Source organism: Numida meleagris, chromosome Z (assembly GCF_002078875.1).
Source record: "Numida meleagris isolate 19003 breed g44 Domestic line chromosome Z, NumMel1.0, whole genome shotgun sequence".
Taxonomy (NCBI): Eukaryota; Metazoa; Chordata; class Aves; order Galliformes; family Numididae; genus Numida; species Numida meleagris.
Genome location: NC_034438.1, coordinates 12,339,513 through 12,366,121, shown reverse-complemented (window position 1 = coordinate 12,366,121; position 26,609 = coordinate 12,339,513). Strand labels below are relative to the sequence as shown.

The 26,609-nt window shown below is 39.2% G+C and overlaps 1 protein-coding gene and 1 long non-coding RNA gene across 6 annotated transcripts in view; one reads left to right on the top strand and one right to left on the bottom strand.

Annotated features, from left to right (window-relative positions):
• LOC110389905 (oncostatin-M-specific receptor subunit beta-like) overlaps positions 1 to 17,217 on the bottom strand; it is a 33,530-nt gene extending 16,313 nt beyond the window's left edge. For 2 of the 4 annotated variants that reach the window (XM_021380970.1, XM_021380973.1), the window contains exons 1-6: positions 17,081 to 17,217; positions 14,917 to 15,040; positions 10,674 to 10,771; positions 6,068 to 6,228; positions 2,344 to 2,503; positions 531 to 806 (exon numbers count right to left, since the gene is read on the bottom strand). In XM_021380970.1, coding sequence (XP_021236645.1) covers positions 531 to 806; positions 2,344 to 2,503; positions 6,068 to 6,228; positions 10,674 to 10,746 — 670 coding nt within the window. In that variant the 5' untranslated portion in view covers positions 10,747 to 10,771; positions 14,917 to 15,040; positions 17,081 to 17,217. Of the gene's footprint in view, positions 1 to 530; positions 807 to 2,343; positions 2,504 to 6,067; positions 6,229 to 10,673; positions 10,772 to 14,489; positions 14,649 to 14,916; positions 15,089 to 17,080 lie in introns of all 4 variants that reach the window. The other 2 variants (XM_021380972.1, XM_021380971.1) reach the window with 2 other exon arrangements.
• The window catches only part of LOC110389907, a 39,952-nt gene continuing 30,750 nt past the window's right edge, over positions 17,408 to 26,609 (top strand). Inside the window, exons 1-3 of one of the 2 annotated variants that reach the window (XR_002433438.1) lie at positions 17,408 to 17,607; positions 23,150 to 23,273; positions 24,234 to 24,299. This is a non-coding gene — a long non-coding RNA (uncharacterized LOC110389907). The other variant, XR_002433439.1, reaches the window with a different exon arrangement.

The window sequence follows — 26,609 nt, the reverse complement described above, 5'->3', positions numbered from 1 at the left end:
ATGGATGCATACAAAGCCTGGTTTACTACAGATGTTATTATTTCAATTATACTTATTCAATTATCTCTCTGCAGAGATACCAGGACTGCACCATAAATTAACTGCAATCCAAACACTTCTTTCTGTTATTACTTTTTGTTACATTAATTCATTAATTAATTTAACCTGTAATTTTTTTTTTTTTTTTTTTTTTTTAACCTGCAAAACTTAATACTATCCTTGGGCTGAGATTTTATCACATGCAAAGACAATGAAGCTTAACTCAAAATGGGTAGCTATATTTATAGCTATATTTACATCATTTATGAGATGAATTTAAACATGTTTAAAACAAAGGTTTCTATTCAGTAATGTTCTCTGCATGCATGCATGCAGATCTTAAGTCAGAGGTTAACCTGAGTTTGGCTAGACCTATGAGGATAATGCCAAATAACAGCAAGCTTTTCTTCGTTTCTCTACCTGCATCCCTCACAGCCATTCATGACTTAATAGGAACAGGAAAACATATCTGTAATAAAGCCTTCACTTACTACCCACAAAGAAAACTGCATGCGCAAAGCAGTTGTCTTCATTGCATGCCTCTCTACACAGGACATGAGGCACTCCTTTAAATGTCACATTTTTTGCAATGAGAAGTCCAACTTGACTGTTTGTGTGATTGACATAAGGAATAGGTGGATTTAAGAAGAATTCCTTTATGATTTGGCCTTTCCTTCCAATGCAACAAAGACTGATGTCAAAGCCTTCCTCTATAATTTTTTCATCCGGAAAGATTTTTGGTTCACTGATATTTGAAGTATCCAGACCTGTAAAGTAATGCATAATAAACCATTTCAAAATTTTCCTGTGGCAGTAGCCTTCAACCAGAACATGTAACTGATCATTTACATAAAAATCTGCTATTAAATTATCATTCATGATCTTTTATTTAATATTCTTCCCCATTAGAGATCAATCAGATATTAGTAATCATATGTACATTCTGATAAACCCATCCACATATGATGTAGTACAACAAACAACCTAAGAGGCCTAAATACATCTTGCTGCCTTTCACATGGGGGGAAACAAGCAGTGTGCATTCAAGAATTGCCTTTACAGATGAACTCTGCCTCCTGAACCTATGAACAGGCTGGTGTTTACAGCCAAAATGCCTGCTCTTTTTCATTTTGAGCAGAGGACTGAAAAAAAATGGCATGTTCTAAACCTTATACAGGCTCAAGTAAGATAAGTCAACACTGAACGCATCAGATTGGTAAGGGGATATGAGATATCTATGGCTTTCAATGTTGGACTCCCTGATGGGTGCAAGTATCAGTGGGATTTAAGCTACCTCAGAGGATTTTGCATCGGTGGGGATAAAGTTTTTCTCTCTGATTAAAAATCAGGAAGCTCTAAATAACATCTGTAATGCAGGATCAGCTTATGAAAAGCCTTTGTGACTCCTACCCAATTTCAATTAAATAAATAAAATCTCAGAAACTGTGTTTAAGAATGGAAACTCTTGCATCTTATCTGCCATTACTTAAAGTGGGGGGGATGGGCAATTTATGTGACACAGTCTAAGCATACTGATTTCCTACCAGGGACTTCTCTTATAACTAAAAGCACATGTTGATCCAAGCAAGACTAGTATTTATTTACAAAAACACAAATCATCTTTTTCTAAAATATCTATACATTTTGTTTTAACCAAATTCTCTGGAAACCAAATTGCTTTAATAAGACATTTTATAATCCAAAAATAAAAGCTGTTTTTTTTTCTGATATTATTTGTTTACATTATTAGTCTACTCCCAAGTGACAATGGGAGCTGATTTACTCCTCACTCTCCATGTCTTTAAAACTAATCCAAGCTATGATCCCAAGACAAAACAAATGTTGATATATCAGATGAAGTAACCACAGCTAACCACTTCCTCTCCCCTCCCTCAGCCAGTGCTGGGGCTGTGTCTGACCTGCTGAAAGGCTACTCTAGAAATAAAGCCCTGACTAGTGCAACATTTTGCAACAAGAAAGAAGGCCAACTTCTACTCAAATCCAAGTTCCCATGCGACTCAACATAATGCGCTGTTTTAATGTATGAGCAAGAAGTCCTAAAACTTTCAGTCTATTAACTTAAGAAGGTAGTCTGCAAATTAGAAGAAGGGCTGTAATACTACTATTATTGCCAGCAAAAAAAAAGAGTTTGTTAGTGCTCATAGACAAAAGAGGTTTGAATGAATTCTTAATGTGACATTGTTTCTCCTGAGTTGGACTTTACCATTAAAGTCACTAGAAAATTAACAGCTAGCTTTGTACTAGAAAAATAAAGCCAAAATTGCAAAGTCTTGTTTTGCTCACCCTGGACAGTCTCCCACAGACTCCACTGACTCCAGTTTTTTGAAGCTTCTGCTTTGCTCCTGATTCTCACTGAATGTGACATACATTCCAAAGGTAAGTCAGAATCCCATATCCAATGAAGAAGCTTTCCTGATTTATCGAGTGTGGCATTAAGAAACTCCTGCAAAGAAAGGCTGGTATGGCAAATTATTGAAAACACAGCAATACGCAGACACTTTGGAAGTATGACCAAGCAGTAAGAGAGAGCAGTTTCAAATACTTATGAAAAATGAGTCTCTGAAATCCTACCTGCTACTCACATTAACTAACGGCTTACAAATCTGCAGTAGCAATGGTGGAGCGGCAGAGACATGGGCAAGACTGCTTGGTTTTAACAACAGAGTTATGACTCAGACCATGTTCCACAAGAAACAGGTTAATCCTCAGAGACTTTCAGTGAGTTATTTGTCCCTGCTAAAACATCAGTCTGCACACACACTGCTGCCTGCTATGTACCTTGTCCAATGCTCTGTGTTACATGTCTTTGGCTCTGAATTGCAGAAGACAACTGCACTGGCCAGTAGGAAATTATGCAGATATCATCTTGTTATAGTTCTGATGCACAGCATCAAAGGACAGTACATCAGTGACAGGCAGAGTAAGAAAATACCCAAGAATTTCTCCAGAATGTTTGACTATTGTGCGTATGCTGCATGTTTCTTGTGCATATGAAAGAACACATATAGAAGTGTTAAGAGCTCCATAGTTACAGAAGTAGAACCTACTGTGTAATGTGAAGTTCAAGAACAGAGCAAGATGCTCTGTAATTTGTCAAACATTATTATATTGAAATGTATAAATGCAGGCCCACAGCAACAAATATAAAATGTTCTGCTGTGCTCTACGAGAAGACACTGTTTAAGTTTCTCATACCACATACATTCTAAGGATCACCTGGAAGCTGAGTGGGCTACACTAATACACAGCACTGCAACTCAAACTAACGAGGGCACTATCCAGTCACATACGTAGGTCACTCTGAAAGTAATGCCTAGTGTCTATTTCCATGGAAACTACAACTGATACCAAGAGCACAATAACACTATTTGATAAAGAGAATTCGTAGCTATAAATCGTATTTTTCAACATAGTCACCACCATTAGCCATATGAACAAGATTTTTCCTGCCACACTCATAAAAATCTGCACTAGCAGAGATGACCCACTGTTGCACAGTTGCTACGACAGTGTCTTTACTGGAAAAATGTTGTCTATACAGTCCATCTTTCATCATCCTGAGCAGATAGAAGTCAAACCTGTACTGTGGCTGTGGTAGGACAGTCCAGACAAGTTTGGCGGTGTGCTCCATGGTCTCCAAAATGGCACAGGGCCTGGTGTTACGTTACAAGAGAAAGGTTGTCATCTTCTCTGGACTGACCATGGAAATTCGAGCCCTCAGGTTCGGGCAGCATCACAATGTAGCCATCAGAGGTGATGGTGTGTTCAAGCTCCAGGAAATCCAGATGGATCACCCCTTTCCCATCCCAAAAGACAGTGCGCATCACTTAACTTGCTAAATTGCTGCATCTTGAACTATTTGTTCAATGGGGAATTCCCACGTTGCCACTCCATGGACTGCCATTTTGATCATAGCTCATACTGGTGACACCACCTTTTGTCACCAGTAACGATGAGGTCCAGGAAACTGTCACCTTCAACTTCATATTGATTCAGTAGGTCCTGACAAACTTGCACATGGTGCTCTTTCTGTTTGTGCATGACCACTCATGGGACCCACCTGGTGCAAACTTTGTGATATTCCAATGTTGCCACCATCACTTCCAACACATTGAAGTGTTATTAAGCTCCATACGCAGTTCCCTGGTTGTAACCCTTTGATTCACATGGATGATCTGATCAAGATGCTCTTCATTTTGTAGCATGACAACTGTGCATGGCCATTCATAACGTGGCTTATCTTTCATGTCACTGTCACCACTGCTGAAAAGCACCACTGACAACCTCGCAGTGCTGACAATCCACTGTTTCATCTCCATAAACGTTCCACATGCATCTGTGAACATCAAGGAGTGTCATTTTTTTCTGCATGGAGGAATTCAGTGACATACCTTTGCTTCATGCGCACTTCCATGTCAGATGCCATTCTGTCAGACTGCTCCTCTGCTGCCATTTGTTGCACAGCCACAAAACATAACGACATTTTGGTGGGGAGGTTCAGCCTCTACTGCCATACCACCTCCTCTGACATTGTGGGCCAACATCATAAAACAGGAGGCATTACTTTTGGACTAGCCCACAAAAAATACATTTTTCCCATGAAAGATAGTACTGCAGCCACTGTTTTGGAAGTTACATGGACTGTACGTGCTTTGGTATAAGCAGACTCACAGAGTTTCTTTATTAGAAAAGTCTTCAGAAAAAATCAGAAGCAAATACATTCCTGTGTGACAGTGACATCCAAAATATCCTGTTTATTTTCCACATCATCTTTATTATGAGTAACATTACAAATTCTGTCCTTGGATTCAAAAAAATTCTTTCTTTCTTCCAGTAAGTTAATAATCTGGTGCAAGAATAGTCCAAGCTCCACACCCTCATTGTTCCCCACTTACCCCCAAAAATAACCACAATAACTTGGAGTAATAAAACCCCAGTTTCTGACTAGAAAGTTAGATCTACTCATGAGATTCTACCTCATGTATTGAAGTTTTCAAAATCTTCTGAACTACATACAGCAATGTACTTCTTCAAACTTAAGAGAAAAAATACTACCAAACAGCTGATCTGAAGTAAGTCCCTTTCTGGTATACATCCTTTCTCATAAATAGCAGCTTTAAGTGAGTTAGAATAGTTTTCCAGTTTTACTAAGTCTTAACATGTGTATTTAATATTCTTCCACAGTTCAATCATCAGATGACTCATAAAAAGTTATAATATCCCACAGACATGTGTTTAATTCCCAAAAGATTTTATCAGATCCAAAGGAAAGGAAAATTTCTTGGAAGACAGAAGTTCTCATGCTGAAGTCAAGGACCCAGAAAAAGGCAGGAGCAGACCCAAACAGTAATAATATCTGAGCCTCTTCAGAAAATCTGGCTGTTTCACGTGCTAAGGAAAATTAGCAGAATAGGAACGTGGCAAAGGAGACTCCACTACCTTCTGACCTAAATGGAAGAGCTGGATATACGATAATTGCTGACAGGGCCAAGTATTGGGATTAAAAGGCCTTAATCACACTGAGGCTATGCTGTTTGGTTTGTAAGATGAAAAAAGTTGCAGCAGCCACACAGCTCATACACAGTTTGTTTCCAGTGATGGTTAGTAACTACGTTACCAAGAAGCCTGTCTTCTAAAGTGAAATGGTATTTTTCTGGGAGGCTCCTTGTGGGACATGCATCTTGGAAGGGAAACAGAAGACTTTAGAATCAGATCTCTTCTTGCCCACCGCAGTCCCTCAATAATGATATACAAGGCATATATACATTCTGCACAGGTGGAAATTACCTCTTCAATTGAAACATCTTTTTATTTGGCACCCACTGAAATATGCAGGTACTTTTATTACTGTTTTAGAAATACTTTGTAGTAAATCATAAACCTATACAGCAAGACAATCCGCATATACATTTGAACATTTTATTATCCTTTAGCTTCTCTCATATTGTAAATATTTACTACAGCTCTTTTTTTTTTTTTTTTTTTTTTTTTTTTTAAATGCACTTACTGTCCACACAATAGCTTCATCTGCTCGACGGACTTGTATTTCAAAAGACATTACCAGCTCAGCATCATGCGCTGACTTGCCAACATTCCATTCCACAAGCAGACGCTGAAGAGCCAAATCCTTGTGAACATTAAGATATGTTACTGGAAACACAAGGGACTCTAGGAGCACAAAAATGACACAAAAATATTAATGTTTAAGTATTATTTAGTCCTTTGAAGAGTAAGCTACAAGAGACCAAAATTTCCACACTAGCTTTTTCTGGGAGCCATTAGTCAAGGCAGTGGAACAAAGAGAGGACAATGGGCACAAACTGGAACACTTTGAACACCAGGAAGCACTACAGTACGGTGCGGATAATGGAGCAGTGGCACAGATTGCCTAGAGAGGCTGTGGACTCCCTCCTGAGAGATCTTCAAAAGCCATCTGGACATGATCCTAGGCATCCTGCTCTGGGTGTCCCTGCTTGAGCAGAGGTTGTAGTAGATGAGCTCCAGAGGTCCCTTCCAACCTCAACCATTCTCACTTTTCAAAGAAGTCATAAGACATACCAAATTCTGCTCTTATCTCTAACAATAACTCTCCTACTGCCCAACAGTGAACATAACAAAGGAGTTCTGCAAAAAAATCATAAAACTGTAAAGGAAACATTCTAATCCCGTTAACATATGAAAAAAATTAAATTAGGCCACCGTTAAGAACTTTCCCCGAACCCATCTTGATTGTGCATCTTTCTACAAATTTGTCACAGTGTATTCTTTTGTGTCTATCAATTATGTTTAATGTACTGTTCAAGCAGATCTGAAATAACAGGAGAGGCTGGAAGACAAGTTCCACACCAGACAGTCCAGAAGGAAATACAAACGAACTAACAAACTAACAAATAAACAAATAAAGATCAAGGTCCATCCTGTTTATATCAAAATCAAAGATATGTTGGAGAGCTAGAACAAGGTTCCTGAAACTACCCAATAGCCCTCAGTAGCCTCCTCACCATTATCTTGGGTATACTATTTAATTTCATTATGCTCTCAATTTACCAGCTACTTTATCAGTACATCTATCCTTCTCCTGATAGCCTAGTGAAGAGGGACAACACAATATATTAACAGGGACTGAATCTCAAGAAATTCCAACACCCAGAAAGCCTTCTAATCATTAAGACAGAAAATCCAGGCTAATTTTTATTCTTTGACCTAATGAAGATTGAATTAGTTAAGGCAAATGGATTCTGTAGGTCTGGCTTTAACTCTCAGAATAAACTACATTTTATAAGTCAGATTAAACTCCATTTATTCGTCAGGAAAGGAAAATCTCCTTGAGCAGCAGACTTTTTTTTTCTAGGAGCACGAATTAGCTGAAAACTACAGATCACATTATGAGTGTTTTTTTGTTGTTGTTCTTTTTTTTGCTCTTCATTGCTCTTCTTAGATGTATGCTTTGTCACCATTCAAAAACAACAAACCCACCAATTTCTTAGAAGAGATGAAATATGAGGGAGAAAACTGGGTTTTTTTGTCAAACCTCTTGGTTTCAGAAACAGGACTGTGGTCCTCCAAAAAATTTTCAAGGAAGCACACATAGATACATGCGCATGCACCTTCTTCCTCTATAAGCTTTCAAGGCAATATATATATAAATTGGAAAAAGATGAACATATGTGATTACATGACAGCAGGATTTGACAGTGCTTCTGCAAGGTAACTGCAAAAATATTTTATGTGAAGAAATAAATTTTCTACTTTTGCAACAGTTGTGGCATGGTCCTTCAATCACTGATTTGCTGCTTGACAGTTGCTTTGGATTGGAAAATAGTAAAAAAAATAAGGGCCATCAGTTTTATACTACTGTGATAATTTGCTAATGTTTGGAATGGAGCAAACAAAGCTGAGGGCCTGGGGAAAAAGAAGTTTCACTTCCCTAAATGATGAGGGAATAGCAATTCTAGGTCTTACAGGAAAAAAAAAAAAAAGAAATATTGTTAGATTTACTGCCAATGACTGACCAGGCAGGGAGCCAGAAGAACCAAAGCAATGCAAAGAATGACACAATAAATTGTGGAAGCAGAGCATCTAATGTTCATCAGAGAAGGTATGATGATCCATTTTGTATCCTCACATTATTCAGACTTTCAACACCAAAACAAGATAAAGGCCATTAAAATCCCTCTTATGCTAAGGAATTGGCAGTAATGTTGCTCTTCTGCTGTATGTAATCTTAATTGCTCATTTTTTCATCAACCTTACCCGAACCTTCACCACCCTGCTAACTGAAGCACAAAACAAAGCCCTGAGAGGATTCATTTTGTGTACAAAAATAGGTGGCTGAACTGAATCTCTGGACCCTTACTATACTTGTGTTTTAGGTCTGCAGTACTGAATCAACTGGGGAAGACAGTTAAGCCCTACATAAAGAAGCAAATCTAAAAGGATTTGGACCTTCCGGACAATTTGCAGAAACATGGCCAAATGTAAAGACAGGGTTGTAGGTGAGCAAAAATTTGGAGAATTACTCCTCTTAGTTTCACATTTTCCTGTGTCTTTTCAGGTGGCCCCCTTAGGAAAACAGTTAGTTCTTCACAGACAGACCAAGCATAATCTGTACAGAAAACATTGCCATTTTCTCTCCTCAGTGAAAAGAGAAAGAGTAAGGAAATGACTAATTTCAGATCTTACCAGAAGCAAAAAAGTTGCAAAATTGTGCCCAGCCTTCATCTGTCAGAAGCATATCAGAAACAACTTCTTAGTTCCACAAATAGGACAAGGAGCAACACGGAAACTGAAGAGCTCCCCAGGAAAGTGCTCAGGGTGGCTCCACAACTATGTACACTGTTAGCAAGTGTTTGCCTGCAACATCTCTTTATCATTAAGCCATGACCATGTCATGACTCAACATGATAACATGCTCCACAACTTCAGGACTTGATTTTACTCCCAGTGAGTATGCATGCTGTTTGCATATTAATACAAAGAAACAAGTTGGATTCTTAACTGAAATAGTATTTGACTGACCAGCACAGGGCTAATATAGTCCCTTGTTTTCATTACTTTCCATAACGGTTTATTATTTTGAAATGCAAACCTTACAGGGATTCCAACTATCCAGAAATACAGCCCACAGTCTTTTCACCTGAACTTTTCAGTTGAACTTGATGATGAGTTTTCCTTTCTTCTCTATCCCTGCCTCTTTTTTGTCCAATCTAAAAATTTCATCCTGTTTCTCAATTCTTAACTACTCTGACAAAAACAAAACACTCACTGGTTTCTGTTTTTTCTCCATCTGTACAAATATCTCTTTTCTATCTTCTTCTGGGAAGTTGATATATCATTTGTGACCTCACAGAATTTTGTTTTACTCAGGGCCTGGTATAAGAAAATCTGTATCCCTTCTAAGGGCTCATACACTTTACCAACAAAGAGCAGAACCAATATAGCTAAGGATTACTTCTAAAGGTCAAGATCTCAAAGACCACTGAGTTACAGTGTGGGAATTAAAGACTTTTGTTGTCTAATTTACTCATGTCGAAGTATTTGTAGCATTTACGGTTGCAACCTACTCCTCCTAGGAAATTTAAATAATAAGGGCATCTTAAGACTTGTTCCACTTGAAAGGTAACTCAGACTACATGAACAGCTTTATGATTAACAGCAGAGACTGTTACTCCTAAATAACTGCATGTGAAAACAAGTGACTAGGTTAGTGTGATGCAGTAACTGTTTGGACTTGTCTGTATTGCAAGGGTTTGGCACGCAAAGGATATTGGTAATAGAATCTCAAAATTGAGGAACTAGCACCCTGAAAGAAGTGTGCAAATAAGAATTTCAAGGATGAAGAGAAGAGGGAGGAAAAAAGTCTGAAATACATACATTACCTTCAGTATGGTATCAAGTACATTCATACAAAAACAAAACAAAACAAAAATCCTTCTTCATCCTTCACCACAGTTAATGCAATGCAGCTTCTATAACGAAGACTACCTTTTGCTATGTTCTGCGTCTTAATTGTGGTCATTGATAAGCCAGTTAAAATTGTTCATTTTTCTTCTAATAGCATCATGCCCAGTGCTACTGGCAGCAGCAAGCATGTAAGCAATTCCTTTATTTTAAAATACACAGTCTTCTGGAAAGCTTTCTTATATTAAACTATGTTCCCTCAGAATATGCATATATATACATTCTTTTCTTTGTATGAGATGCATTCATGAAGTGCAAGAAAATAAAAATCTGGTCCTGGGATTTGAAGGCACAACCAGAAAACAGACAACATAAGTCCTAACATTTTCACAGATTAAACAAATGAAAGTAAAGACATCGAAAACCATGAAGTTTTTCAGAGAAGTAAATTATTCGAAGATGTAAGTGTAGATCAAGATGAGAGAATGGGAGCAGATCTACAAATACAATCTGACCCCATAGCATAGCAAGTGATTGATTCAAAGGGCAACTTTGCATGATGGGGCTACAAAAGGTAATTTTAAATGTTGCTTCATGTCCTTATGAAAGAATAATTTGATTGAGCATGTAACATTACTTAATCACAGGAGAGTTACAAATGAGCAAGCCCAAAGCTCCCGTTGTTGTAGCTTCCAAATGAAAAAGATATTTACCTTGCTGCGAGTATGCAGTGCACCAAGTCATCAAGAGAAGCAATGCTGCCAGAAACATGAAGTGATTCATCATTCATCTCCCTTTTTCTGCCCACAGTCTGTTGAGAAATACAACACTTCCATTTGTGTGTTTCTTTTAGGAGTAGTGTATGTCACGTAATTGTTATTAATGTATTTAAGAATAAATTAATAAATGAAAACCCAGCCACACAGCAACTCAGGCAGTTTAGGATACATTTAGGAAGAACGAACAATGAAAAAAAATCCTCTTGTTCTTAGAATCTTTTTACAGCGCAGGGGAAAATATATCTTACACAAAAAGTTCAATCTAAAGAAATAAAACAAACCAGAACTTTATAATTTTTCCACCAGATTTCCTAAGGAATACTAAAAATAAAGTTTGGCCTGATGCATTTTTTGCTTTCCCCCTGAACAAGTAACAAGAGATCCAAAGGAAAAACAAGTGCTAAAGGTGCAAAAGGCATTGTGGATTATGTTCCACCTACAGCTTGAATGATGAATCCCACAGACTTGAACAAATAAGGTTTCACCCTTTGCCAGTGCAGAGGACACTACAGAGAGGGATAAAGTTAGGCTGGAGTTGAAATACCTGCATCAAAGTCTCAGCAACTTCCATTCCTAGAAGAATTGTCATCCCAAATAACATCAAGCTCTACCTAGCAGTGTGCTTACAGCTTTCACACTCCCACTGTGGAGGGATGAAACTCTCACTAACACAGTTCAGTGCTGTCCTGAGGGACTGACCAAGTCAGACCTCATAATGTATGATTACCACTTGAACATTCCCCCATGCAGAAGGAAGAAGTAAACATCCAGCACTGGTGCAGTTAAAAGCACTCAGGCACAGAGGGTACAGGATTCCAAACAACAGGAACAGTATTATAGGATACAGCTATCCTTCACCTCCAGTTTCTATCCTGTACATTCCTGGAGCTGTGTAGAGTATTGATAAAGAGAGTTAACTTCCATAACAGCAATAGGATCTGGTTAGCAGGATGGATAACCAGGATGACTTTCTGCTCCCATAAAAGCCAAGGACAGAACATTACCGGGAATTTACTCCAGAATTTCTTCCTGGCAGAAAACCTTCAATTTATTACCTCAGAGTTGCAGAAATTAAATTAATGACACTGCCTTGGATTTCCTGTGTTTTTAGAAAGATATGAATTTCTCTGACAGCTCAAGGTAAAGTCTTCAACATTTTTTTTGACAGCTTCTGAAGGTCAAAAGGAAAATGTAGAGGAGTTCAGAGCTAGCGCAGCAGTCTGGGGCCCTGCACTCACGGGCACCCTTGCTGCAACGTGCCCCAGCTTTCTCCTCATGAGCCCAAATGCTTCACCAGGAGTCTCCCAGACATAAAAGGTGAATGCTGCCTTGCCTAATTCATAGGCTTCTGCAGAATTTCTTGCCCACATAGCATTATCTTCAGGAGTATTTATACAATGCTAAAATTAACTTGAATAAAGAATTAACATAGTTTTGAGTACTTAGGTCTAATTCACGTTTCAACTAACAGTCTGTTCCAAGGACTAAGAGCAATCGGCGTCTTCATGGATATTCTAACTTTAGACATTTTTAAGTCAGCTCGTTTGATACACCTTGTCTGAAATAAAAGGGCTCTGCTGTACAGAGGAATGGCAAGTGGAAGGAAAGAAAGTAGAAAGAAAGAAGTTTTTCCAAAGTAGATTAGGTTACAAATTCTGAAAACTTCAGTACATTGTTCTTATTCTGTATTATAGGAAATGAATACAAAGCCAAATCTTGCACACCCTTTCCCAGAGGTCCTTTCCAAACCCTACAATTCTGTGATTCTGTGACCTATTTGTCATGTATCGTTTAAACATTAAAACTAATGGGAAAGTGTTGTGGCAGTCATAACTTATTAGACTATTTGCTTAAACTACTTCTTATCTGGAAAACAAATCCAAAATCTTTTTTGCTTTACAGAGGTACTCTCAGGTACTGTGCAGAAATCTCTGTCTAATTTAACTACCTCTCCCCAGCCATTTACACTGTCAGTTCTCTAATGATATGTTCTATCTCATTTTTACTGCTGCATCATGCAACTACTGTATACTGCTAACGGGCAGTGTATTATAAACTATAAACATATTTTTGAAAGTTACAATGCTTTCACAATATGTTAGTAGTCTCATTTAATACTGTACAATAAATTGTGGTAAAGTGTAGCTGTTAAACCAGTTATCATGGGAAAAATTTGAAATTCTCTAACAAAAGAAAATTTGAAATATATTCAAATAAATGAAATGTTATTTAAAAAAAAATTCCTTAATGTAGAAGCATTATTTTGACCTAAATAATCTTTATGCAAAAACATCTGGCCACGCCTAACAATTTAACCACAAATAGTAATTAATACCAAGGTCAAGCATTATTTGCAATATCAGTAATTAAGTACTTTTATAAAACAATCAATTAGAATGTGTCTAAGTTCAAAAGATTAAAAGACAGTCAGAAAACATGTAATTAATATCATTTTTTTTTTTTAAAAAAGCAATGCATGACAATATTAGATTAACAACATCCTTGCCAAAAATAAAAGCAATTGGAACAACTGAAGAAGCAAAGTCAGGGCTTCAGAGAATGTTTTCAGGTACCTAAATTCATCACCTGAAATGAGCAAAGCACTACCTCCAATAACTATTAAGTTAGTAACAAACACCACAAGAAAAGTGGCAATATCACAACAGTTGTTTTGCTGAATAGTTTGGTTGTTTATCTGTCAATCTGGAAAGATATGAAGTGATGCTCTTTGAGAAATATCACACTTGTTCTTCACCTGAGAGTCAATCACTGTGAGCATTTTTTAAAGCCAGAGAGATCATGTTTCATTACCATTCCTCAGCCTGGAAGGCCTGTGAATTTTGTGTGCAAAAATTAAAGGTTACGAATGAGAGGCTCTCATGACAGTGACTTTGAATACAAACAGCAGACATGCAATTTGAACACTTCCGCAATTAAAAAAAAAAAAATGCAATAGCTTTTCTCTAGAATCACAGAATCATTTGTCCAAATGAGTTTTGAAGAACTCAAAAGATGGAGATGCCACAGCTTCCCTGGACAACTTGTTCTCATTCTTAGCTACCCTCTGTGTATATTCAAGCTGAATTTTCCTTGCTACAATTTGCATTAGTTTTCTCTCCTCACTTTGCAGAAGGCTTAGCTTTGTCTTCTCAGTAACTACCCATTAGTTAGGCAAGATGGTAGTTAGAGCTGCCTCTAGCTTTCTCTTCTCAAGGCTAAACATGCATCTGTTTCAGATACTCTTTCTACATGTGCCCCAATCTCAAAACCCTCCCGGTGTCTTTCTTCTGGATTCAGCCTAGTCTGTTCATCTTAGTACTGGGAGCTCAAAACTGGACACAGTAACGTAGATCTCACAAGTGCCAAATAAAAGGAAATGGTTACTCTCTTCAACCTTCTGGATATGGTCTTGCTAAGATAGCCCCATAGGTAGTTAGCCATCCTTGCCACAAAATACACTGCTGACTATTTGGCAGTGTGACTTCTCAGCTCCTCAGGTGTCCTGTTCCCTCCTATCCCATCCAAAAGGAGTTTACATTTATCTTTTCTAAACTTCCCAAGATTTGTCAGCCAATTTCTTCCAGGTTGTTGAGTCCCAAAGAATTGTATCCTTGCCTGCTACAGTATCAATTGCTTCCATCAATTTGGTGTAATCTGCACACAATTTAAAGATGTATTTCATTCCCTTGCCCAGAGAGTTTATGCAGGTGTTAAGCAGCACTGGCTCAAATATCTACCCCCAAGAAGTACCATTCTAAATGTCCACCAGATATCGACCCATCAGAGCCAATCTCTCTCCTTAAGCCTAATGGTCCAGATAGGTTTTGCCTCCAAACACTCAAAGTGAGGGCTGTGTGAAGACAATCATTTGAACGCTTTCAGCTAGGAAGCACCAGGTCAACCAGATGTCTGGATGAGGGGGAAAAAAAAAAAAAAGCACAGATGAACAGATACATCTGAATTACAAAAGACATTTAGCAATACATCACTCAATTTATATTACAGATGCAAGCCAAAAAGTAAGGTGGAATCCAGCCCATTCCCCCAAATACACACTTAATATTGCTGTTAGTGGGTTGTTTGTTTTTCAGTTTTGCTTTAATACAGTAAGGAGAGATGGTGTTCCATAGAATGTGTGGCATTCCAAGGGACACAAATTAAAAGTGAAACACATTACCTTGGGAAGAGATAAATTCTCTTTCTGCAGGTAATTTTCAAATAGTCTAAATAAACATCTTCAAGTAAACTGCTTCTTCTTCAGAAGACGTAGACGATTGCCGTAAGTCCTTTTCTGGCCAATGCTTTTGTGATTCCACGGAATAGAGGAAAAAGAAATTCCTGTTATTCATCTGAAAAGTATGCCCAAGATAAACATTTTGTCAAAACTCTCTTAAGGGCACAAAAATTAAACTGAAACTTCTTTCAGGATGAGGCTCGCAGTATTCAGTAGCCAGTAGGTGGAAGCTGGGTCTATATGGCGCACATGCTGCTGCAGTGTCTGCTATGAATATTTAGCATTAGGTCATGACAGAATTGATCTGTCTTGTATCAGTCTTCTGCAAGTTGTATATTCCAAATCATCCTTCATACAATACTTTCTCAGCACCCTTTGCTTACTTAAAACAGGTGCCAGCTGTAACTCACACCCTCAAATGATCCAAAGCCAGTATACAGGCTGGGAAAAGGAATGCTTTTCTATGATCTAGAAAATTTTATTCATCTGAAGGACAGTATTATATGGGGACACCAAACTGTAGGTATTATCAGTCAGAAAATTTTCATAAATCAGATGTAGAAGAGGACTTCTTACCAATGAGGTAAATGCAGTAATAACAATCCAATGGATTTATATGATGTTTTACATCATACATTCTTATTCCCTATATTTCACAGACAAACAGACCGAGGCAGGAACCACGATTCAACTTCTTACCACGCAACACTACACATTGCCTAATAACTAGGTACATGCCAAAATGAGCTAGAATGCGCTAAGCCAATGATTTCTACAAAAACCCTGGACTGAAGCGTTTTGCTGCTCTTCTAACTCCTGCAGATCCCAATAATTCATCTTCCTTTGCAAACAAGCGGTGCAGAGCTGTCACCCAGCTGGGTACCTTACTTGCCCTTGAAGAAGGGAGAACTGTCAAACCATCCGACACTTAGCAAGTTATGGTAAAGAAGCAGCTGTCAAAGCATCTTGCAAATTAAACAGCTATCTTCAGCATAAACATCACACTGTTCGTACAAAACCATATTTGCAACAATTCTCAATTAAAAAAAAAATCAATAGAGAACAGGTGATAGATTGAATTGAAAAGGAGACGAGCACTGCATTTAGTCCTTGTGCTCATCCTCTCTTCCCCCAAGCAATATTAAAGATCGTTCCCATCTACTTAGCTAATTTACAGAAATTACAGCGGTGTACAAGACATTGAAAGCTGCTAATAAATCCTTGCAGTCTAAAGGATAAAAAGCAATTTTAAAAAGCTGCATGTGGAAGAAAGGATTTTTCATAATTAAGTTCTGATCCACGTGCAATTACTTGATAATTCAGGGATAGCTTTGTCTCCCGGTTTGCTGTTCGTTGTTCGTCTGTTTAAATAGAGAGAGAGCTCTTTGATGTTGATTTTCTAAAGTGCTTTTCCAAAACAGGAAAACACTGCATTTTTTGGTCCCACGGGGGTTGGAATCGAAACAAAACAAAACAAAAAAAAGCAATCAAACTGCGAAAAAATGGGGTCTAAAAGATGTGAAGTGCTCAGCAAATGAGCAAGTTGGACTGCCGGTGCGCATCAGCACGCAAACTCTGCGAGCAGGTGGCACACCACCAACAGCCGCACCGCGCTCCTCAGCCTGCGGGGACAACGTCAGGGTCCGGGTTACTCTGCGGGCACTAGCTCAGGCACGAAACATTTAGGTAAAAAGAGAGATGAAAGTCACACTATATATACACTCACACTCCACAGAACACAGGACCCACACGGGGCAGCACCCTGAGTCCCCATGCAGGCTGCAGGGCCACCGCTTCCTCGGCGCCTCAGCCTGAGGGGCGGCGGGAGCGCCGCGGGACGAGGCGCGCAGCCCCGCCCGGCTCAGCCGCTGCCCGCCGTCAGACAGCGGGGTGGGCTGGAGGCACGGCCGGCGCTGAGCTGCCGTGTCGGCGAGTTCGGGCAGACGAAGCGGGAGGGTGGAAAAGCGGGGTGCAGCCAGAGGGGGTGCCAGCGGGCCACAACCGGGAGTAAAAGAACGCCGCCGAGCGCTTCCCAACAGGGGACGGGAGCTCCCTTCAGCGAAGGCGCGGGGAGAGAGACGAGTAATCGGGGCACGGTCCGACTCACCTGCAGCCCGGCAGCTCCCTCAGGAACCGGGGGAGGCACGTCCCCCCCGGCAACCTCACCGCGCCGGCCTCCCCGCTCGGTGCGGGCTGGGGTGTCGGCGCCGGACGGCCCGGGCAGCCCCTCCTTTTCCCGGCGGGGCGGTGCTTCCCGCAGCCCGCGGAGAACGGGTGAGGAGAGCCTGAGGTATTTCCTCCCTGCTTCGGGAAGTGTGGCCGGCTTTCTTGGCCTCGTTCCCGGGGGAGGGTTATCGCCTCTCCCCGCTCCCTCGGCGCCGGGGTGCCGGTGCTCCCTGCTTGTCACTGCCCGGCTGGTGCGGCCGTCCGACGGAACTCGGAACCAAGAAGTTTGGTTCGCAAGGCCAAACGCTGCCCTCTCAGTGTGGTAATGAAAGGAGACGAGGAGTTCCCCACGTCCGTTTCCCGGCCCTTCAGCTGTGCCTGGACAGCCGAGGGTTCAGAGAAGGGAGCTCCGAGGTTTACTGGCTCATTGCTTCGGTCTTATTACTTCACCTTTTTGGAGTGTTCACGGTGAGGTTTTCCTCAGTTTGTAGCACTTTTAGGTAAAAGAAGTCGTCTGTCTCTAGTTTTCTTTTTCCAAGCTGCTGTTGTATGCTAAACTTCACCTACCCCTACACAATTTTCCTTACTTTTTTCAGTTGTCCCCATTTTGTGAAGCTTTTCCTACAGGGTGTGGACTGGGAGGTGTCCTGGCTCACAGCCTATTTTATTTTACACCTCCTAATGCATAGTTTATCTTTTTTTGTAACAGCACAGTGTTGTCAACTTACACACAGTTTGCCTCTGCTCCCCTTTAGCACCCTGATGCTTTGGAGCTGCAGTTTGCCAGGTGTTCCCTCCCCCTCTTGTGCTTCTCCTTGCTGAGCAGCACCCTGCTGCTTTAGTTAGGTTTTCCACTTTCTCATGATGTGGCCAAGCAAATGATCTCTAATGAGAAGTCAGTACAATTGAGTTAACACTCAACAGTATTCCAGAGAATTGCATCCGTGTCTTCCACGGAGTTCCTGTGCATGTTGAGTCATGCAAACTGAATATTTCCTAGATGGTCAATGGTTACTCATCTTGCATTGCCTGCTTACCTATTTGGAGGAACTTGTACTATATATATGCATTTACTGCTCTCTTAGAATGCAGAGGAGTGAGTACATGAAAGGTCACATAACCATGTAGTTTTGCTGAAAAATCTAGTCACAGGTGTCTGAAAATGAGATGCCAATCTTTTGGCATGTTCCTTCTCTCTTTATCACTAGCAACTCACTGCTAGTTCTGTTTTCTAACGTGTTTAGATAGTATAATTAGAAGGTTTTACTGGAAATTTATCAATTTTATATGGGAGAGTAGGATTTGAATAATGTGCAATAAATATTATATGGGATGTTCATCTGTTAAACAATCTAGTGGGAAAAAATGGCATATCACATAATGAAAGAGAATAAATTAAGACAGCTTAGTTCTAGGGATTTTAAAATTTTGGTTGGATGTAATTGAACTCCTTTTGGCCTTTTAATGAAAGGGCTAAAATGTTTTTGCACTTGCTATTTTAAAGATAATGTTAAATCATTTCCTGCTTTCAGACCCCCTTGTCTGTGTTTGGAAGTGTTTCCTCTTAGACTTTTGCTGGAGATACCTGTTAAAAATCTTCTGATGGACTGAACAACTTCTGCATCATTTCATGTCTGCTGTGGCTTATAAATTTTCAGCCTCTTGACTCAAATAGAATTTGGGTAGCAGCAATAATCTCTGATGCTACTTTTCCATACTTATACACATAATCCAAGTGTTCTAGAATTAGCAGTGTAGTTGTTTATCCTTTGAATGTACCATACTTCTGAACTGGCTTCTTAGTGCTGTCTAGGAAAAGGATTCCTAAAATTGTCACCTAAAACCCTAAAAGACATGTAATAATATTTATAAGGTATTTAAAAAGATAAGTTATCAGATTTTTCATATTTGAGGCAAGAAAATGGAACTAGAAAAAAAAAGCAGAAAGGTAAATCCACAAGTGAACTAAATGAACTGTGATGTCAAGTATTGTAGTTTCTACAAATCTTGAAGTTCCAAATTTGATGCCAAAGATCATAGAAATACAGTTTGGGAAGGCCTAGAAAAAGACATCTGATCCAACCTGAGCCTTTTTCTCTGGAAGTGGAACACTGAATTCCATCAGCTACCATCCCAGATGCTCAATTGCCTGTGTACATGTGTCCAAGTCCCTGACCTGTAATGGCACAGCAGCATAAGTTTAACCCAGACTTGTATGACTGAGTTGTGAGAACATCTGTAGAAAGATAAGAATGTTAGAAGTTCAGGCAGAGGAAGGGCTGTTGACATGAGATCAATGGTAGTTGAAGGATTTGGGGAGGAAAGTACTAGCATAAAAAGGTATAAAATCCTGACAGGAAAAATCACCTGGGGAAGGCTAGTCAAGCTAGTCAGTCTACCTAGGAATTAGCTGTGAATCAGTATGTCTGTTGAGAAGCTGGTAGAAGGTGGCCATACTGCAGTGCTGAGAATCCTTTCCATTGAGCCACTGGAAATGATCCTTCCCCTTCTCATTCATGCCTGCCTGCCCTGTAAGGGCTTCTTTACTACATTAACAAAAGTGTCAAGTATACTAATGCTTAGTCAAATTGCTCATTAAACACTGGTTAACATTTTTGTGTGTGTTAGCCAATAACTAAATGCTTTATTTTGGATTATGTATATTCTTTTTATAAAGTGTCTGCACCTGGCTAAAAGTACCCGAAAAACTGACCAAGAAGAGCCATGACCCTCCCATTCAAACAGGACTTCACCTGTCTGATAAGTCTTCAGAGCCTCCAAGAAAGGCAATTTCAAAACCTTTCTTAGTGACCTGACATGATACTTCCATCCCCTTGAAAATTTTTTCCTAATATCCAACCTAAACATCCCAGACCAGAATTTGTGACTTGCTTCTTGCTATCTTGAGGCATTTGCAATCACCGGGATAAGTTGCTTGTCCACTTTATAACTGCTTTTTAAATAGTTGTGGGCTGCCTTTAAGTGGTCCCTTAGCCTTCTCTTTGGGAAATTAAGCAGGCTTGTAGTTCATGTGCTACAGGCCACTGGCAACCTTTGTGGTCTGTCTTCTCCTGTTTCTCAACATCTCCCTTGAACAGGGCTGCCCAGATCTGGACATGGCATTACAATTTCTTTACTGGTGATTAAAGGCACTACCATAGCCCTGCGTCTGCATGCAGGGCTCTCTTATACCTCCTGTTCATTCTCAGTGCCTTGTTCATTAGTGTAGTATCACTTCAGGTGGGCACCCAGCCATGATAATTTCCTCCCAAAGTATGAGAGCTTCTCCCTTAATGCTGTCCTTTCAGCTTCCTCATTTGTGTGCTTAAGCTTGGGGTGGCTGCCAACCAGTTCACCACTTCCCTCACCTCATTGTCATTCATCACTCTCTCATCAATTCGAGCTTAAAGTACTCAAGATTACCAGCCTGCTGGCAAAGAAGCTTTTGCCCCTCTTAGGCAGATCTCATCTCCCAGTAGTCCTCAGTCCTCAGCAAGGGTCCCATGGTCATAAAATCTTATTCCTTCAAGTAGACACCAGCTGTGAGAGCATGTGTTGACCCTCAGAATTCTTCACTCACTGAGGGCACTTCTTCCCTTCTGTGACAGGATTGAGAAGGTACCATCTGAGCTCCCATGCCCTTAGGCATCACCTCCAAGCAAAATTTTCACACTTTACTGTCCTGAGAATCTCCATTTCCCATCACAGTGCACACACATGTTGCCTTCCCCTTCCTTCAGTACTGCTGATGATTCAAGTTCTTATATCTGTAGGATCTTGGAGAAGATCAGGTGAACTGTTCATGAACAGGCCTCTGTCAAGTATTTTCTGCTCAGTCAGCTAGAAATAAGAACTTAAAACATCCCTTCATCAGGAGTAGCTAGTAGAATTCCGTCAAAGTTCTTAGGCTTTTCTGGAAGTCAGAGTCCTGGAGCTATCTCTTCCTGGCAGACATAGGTGCCCTGAAGTTCTAGGGAGTTCCCAGAAGTTCTCCAAAAACCTAGCAGATGTTTCCTTAAGATCTAGAAAATGTACGGACAGAACCAAGAAAATGCTGCGCAAACTGCTGTATCTGTTGGCTGCCTTCTGTTAGCTCTCTTAATTAAGTTACTTTTTTATTGTTGTTTGTTTGTTTTGCTGTTGTTTTTTTGGTGTTTTTTTGTTTTGTTTTGTTTTGTTTTGCTTTATGCATATACTAATGTAAGCAAGTTTCATTAGTAGGAACGCTCAGGTGAAAAGTGTTGAGCTTATTATTTAGGAAGGAAAATTTGGAAATTGTCATCATTTAGGATAATACATCAGCCTATACTGAACTTGTATAAGAAACCTTAAGTGGCAACACACCAAAACAGCAAGTCCACAGAACATATAACACTAGCAAAAACACAGCAATGCTGTTTGAAAGATTAAGTGCATCATATAAATAACCAAGGGCATGAAGAAATCCTTCTGCGTGTATCTTTGTTTTTGTGTGTTTCTTCAGACAGGGATTGATAAAAAGTGTTTGTGCTAGGAACAGTCCACATCATCTGCCTATCTCTTCAGGCAGCGTAGGATTGCACTCAGTAGGAATTCATGTGGTCAGAATTCTGGGGTAAAAAAAAGTAAACATATGATGATGTTTGGCTAGAAAGAGAAAATAACGTGCTTCAAGAGAGAAGAATTTGGTTAGGATTCTAATACCAAGTAGAAAAATAGTCAGGACATTTAATCTCCTTGAGACTTGCTACAGATTTTTAATCTCTCACTGAAAAGCAGTAACACATATGAACAATCCTGAAGTCTTTCAGTTGTAAATGTATATTTAAAATAGTGTGAAGAAATCCTTGAGGCTACCCTTAGCATGAAAGCAGAAGCGATCATATCTACAACCTAATTCTCCGAACTTTTTCTTTAAAATTTATATTGCTACAATCTTCACTGCCTTCCAAGGTAGAGTTTAGCTAGGAATTAATTATCCTTAGCAGTAGAAAGTTCTCTAATGAGTAAACCAAAAATCATTACTAGCTCTTTATACTCACCACTTTCTGTCTAAAATCTCACAGACCAAATTAGGCTCTTTTATTTTGCAGAAGCCTTTGTAGTGTTGAAGATAAGTAACAGGATCCTCTCAGCCTACTCTTGGCTAAATAAGTTTAATACTTTCAGTAGTTTAAAGAATATTGATTGTGATCACCGCTATTCTCATCATACCTGAAGTACAGTTCCAAAAGAAGGAATGAAGGATATGGCATTTCTAGCCTTATCAGCGCTGTGTTTACTTACAGATGTCACTTTTTGTTACTACCTGTCTGTTTACTTGCTTCTTCCTCAGAAAAGGAATGTTATTGACAAGATCTGCCTGTGGTATTCTGTAAGCAGTTCATTTTATGCAGAACTGTTTTCTTGCCAGCCCTTTTTTTTCACTGATGGTTTAGTTGATCATTTCTGCTCAGAACTACCACCTTTTCCTATTAATACACAATTTCTCTATTTTGTCAAAATACTTTCCAATTTTAATTCTGCTTTCTAGTATGCTTGTGATCAGTCATAACTTCATGTCATCTGGAAATCCAATAGGCCTCTTCTGTTTTGTCAGACAGATTACTGACTTCTAATAGCCAAGACAGATTATTTGCAGCTCAAGGCATTGCTCCTTAACACTGAACCACTGTTAACTGCTCTCAGACCACACAGTGGTAACTTCCAAAACCAAAATAAATATTAGTTTCCATAAGCAGTTTTCCTCATGCAAAATTTGATTTCCAGCTAGAAGCAACTTTTATTTGGTGTCAGTGATTGCAGAAGTTTTGGTGCTGTTTCAGAGCAAAGGACAATGCTGCATTTTTTAGCTGAATTGCACTGTCTGAACAATTTCAGGAGTACTCTGTAGTGCCAGAAGGATTTCAGCTGCAGTCATGGATTTCCTCTGTAAGCAATTTTGGCTATCACACAGCTGCAGAGGAAAGTCACAGAAACTATATAATGATTTTAGTGTTGGATTGAGCTAATGTTCTTTGCTTCTCAATAGGTGTCTTAACTTGGAGTCAAGCTACAGTTCCTATCGGCCATCCTGAGCTGACTCATGAAATGTAGGATGAATGGTGCAATTGTCTTCACTTGTTTTCCTGGTTCACCTTGGGAAGCCTAACCAAGTAAGCTTTGTGCTTTCTGTAGACATTTCCATTGTGCCTGTGGGAGGTCACTGTACAGGGCAGAGCCTGAGCTTGCATGGAATTGCAGTGTAACATAAACAAACCTGTGTGGTTCCATCAACAGTCTCCCCTCCAGGCATACCTCTTTGATCAGGTAATAATTGTGGTTCTTAACAAGAGATGGTGCAGGTGTTGTGTGCGTAGAATTTGATGCAATCTCAGCTATTATGTAACGAGTATAGGTCTGTTCTGAAGATGAAAAGCACAATTACCTTACATACATTAGAGAATTGCTGAAGAGAAAACAAACATTTATTTGCCATTAACTAATAATTGTATAAAAATACTGATGTTAATTTTGAAAGGTATTTATTAAGAATTAATATGTCACTCCAAGTTTCCACCTACACCATCCCTAAATCTATTCCTTCTGTCATTCTTCAGGGTTGTTCCAAGCATATGTTTGAACTTTCAGAACTGAAGAGAGAATTGAATCCACCTCTTCAGTTTCAATCTGAGCGCTCCGGCCAGTAATCTGTTAGAAAAAGACTGTGTGCTTTTACACTTTAAAATGGAGTGTCCTCAACATCTTCCTGTGATGGACAAATAAGTGCAACATGTAGTAATCACACCTGGAGAAATGAACCTCCTATGCATTCCTCCACCTAGTTTTTGACAGCAGAAGTGTTTGTGCAGGCTATATGCACTTCACACTATATTCTGTGTGCATGAAGTCTTAAGTGCTCCAGGAATTTGAATGAACATGTACCAACTGAATTCAGAATTCCACATTCATGGATAACTAAGTAGGACTTCAGAGGGAGAATTTACTTCTGCTTCAGAACATCTTTAAGTGGCTGTATGGTTTACTGCATCATCTCGAATAGATTAAGCTTAGAAACATCTGCTCTTTAGGACACAGGATATTTTTGTGTTTTTTGTTTGGCTTTTTTTTTTTAGGAGAAACTCTCTGCTACCATCTTGTGGTAAACTATAGGAAGAGACATCAAGGACAGACTTTCTTACGTGAGTCACGGGTTAAAAATTCATACCATATTTGGAATGTTGGACTAATAAAATATTGAGAGTATAATGGAACACTTCAGGATAGGAGAGTAAACAGCCCTTAGCGTGCTTGAACAAAGTAGTTGTTTTTTTCCTGTGAGAAAGCTTGCTAGAATGTAAAAACTGGCCTAGCATTTCTGTGTGTGTGATCAGAACACTGCAGTTTTAACAGGGCTGCTTGCTTTACTTCATGCTTACATTGCACTGGACTTATTCAGGTCATCTATACTGCACTGTCTGTCATGTCCAGATACAGCAAACCATTTTTAGTGACTGTATAATGGAATTGGCTGTATGCAGAAGGAGGAGAAACAGGTTCTTTGTGGATTCTCACTGTTCAATGGGCTTTTCACCTAACGTAAGAACAGAAATAAAATTCAGTATCTGACACAAAAATCATGGGTATTTCCCACTGAAGCTAGTGCCAGCAAAGGAGCTCTAGCTGATGTATGTTTTTAACAGCACAGATGAAATCAAGGTAACCAGAGAAGATCCAGTCAAGGCATAGAAATAAGTAATGAAGTAGAATTAGTACTCTGTTTGAGTATTTGCAGAGCAAAAATAAAAGATTTTAGAGTGAATGCCATGGGGTCGGATCAGCGTGCAAACAATAATACTTGCAGATGCAAAAATCATCACTCCAGTTGGAGACAGCAGCTAACAAGAGACAAGACAAAGGTTACTTCTCTGCAAAAGTCCCTTTCGTGCCATGGTATTAACCTGAGGCTATTCCTGTGTTGTGGGACAAAGCAAGCCACTGACAGGACATGATGTAGTATTGGCATGTGCCTCTGCCAGCTAGTTACACAAGCGAGAAGACAAAGGGCTGTTTTCCACAGGGTGAGGGTTGGCACGCAAGGTTTCATAGGTATTTCATTTTCCAAAATTAGTATTATGCTTTTCTAGCCGATATGAGAATTAACTGGCTCACACACAGTTTCAGAGTATGTCTACTGTAAACTGAATTGATAAATGTGAAATAGCAACATAAGTGGGCTTGCGATAGTCAGATTTCTTTGAGGTCTCCAAGCTAGTTGTTTATAGCAAGTATGGGGATTTCCACTGTATCAAGCATGAGGGTATTGAAGCAACTCTGTACAGTCTCCAGATTTCCTTTAAAAATAATTTTTAGAAGTCATTTGGACTGAAGTTTAAAGAACATTCAGAGGCCTACAACAGATAACCGGCAAAGAAAATTTCAACTGACTTTTTCAATTGTATAAACAACTGAGAGTAGCATCTTCAAGCACTATCTTTACAATGGGTACCCTTACTAAATCTACTTATATGTCAATGAAATGATTTGGAAATGAGCTTTGTAGGCCCTTCAGTGATTTAAATGAAAAAAAAAAAGTTCATTTTGTTCCACGTCTTGGATTTGGCTGCTTGTATTCAGCAGTCTTGTTTCTGGAGAGTCTTGTTCATTTGAAAGTTCATATAAATCAGAACCAATCTCTAGAAGAGAAGATGTGCTTTTTCAGATGCTGTATAATTCAAAATACCTCAGCAATGATTAGAATCCATTCTTTATAAGGTGTTGAGAAATTATGGATGGCAAGCAAAAGATATTTCATGGAAAAAATGAAAAATTATGTCAGTTGTGGATGTATCAGAAGTAGAAATCCGAATGCCCACCATTGAGTATTAATGAGTTATGTCTTTCCTCCTCCTCTGAAATATAAATTCTTAGATTAGATTAAAAAACAAAATAAATGGAGTGAAGAAGAATTTTTAGGTAAGTTAGCTTAGGGTACTGTTTTTTCAATAAGTTGAGATTCTCAGATATTAAAGTTATATACCATGAAGTGAATCTAGTATTATTACTGGTTGAAATTTTAATATATACTTAGTGAATCAATACTCCAATTAATCAATTAGAAATTCATCATAAATTCAAAGTAGGCAATGATATTGTGTAAATGCATGATGTAATGTATAAAATGTTGGCTGTATTATTTAAAGAAAAATTTGACTTGATTTATTTGAATGGTTTGGATCAGTGATTTGATGGCTGATGTTCAGTATAACATCTTATATCTGCCATGCCAAATAAAAGAATCTCTGTGATAAGCCCAGTGCTGAGTTTAGCAGTGCTTCTAGGCAAGGCTGAGTAATTCTATCTTGGGGAACAGGAGACATTGGAAAATTACTCTTGAGCAGTCAATCAAGCTATTAGATGCTCTGTGGAGTGCTGGGATTTGGGGTCTCTATGACTGTTTTTGTCTGTATCAACCATTAACTAGTGAGGAGGAAGACTTTGGAAGAAACAAA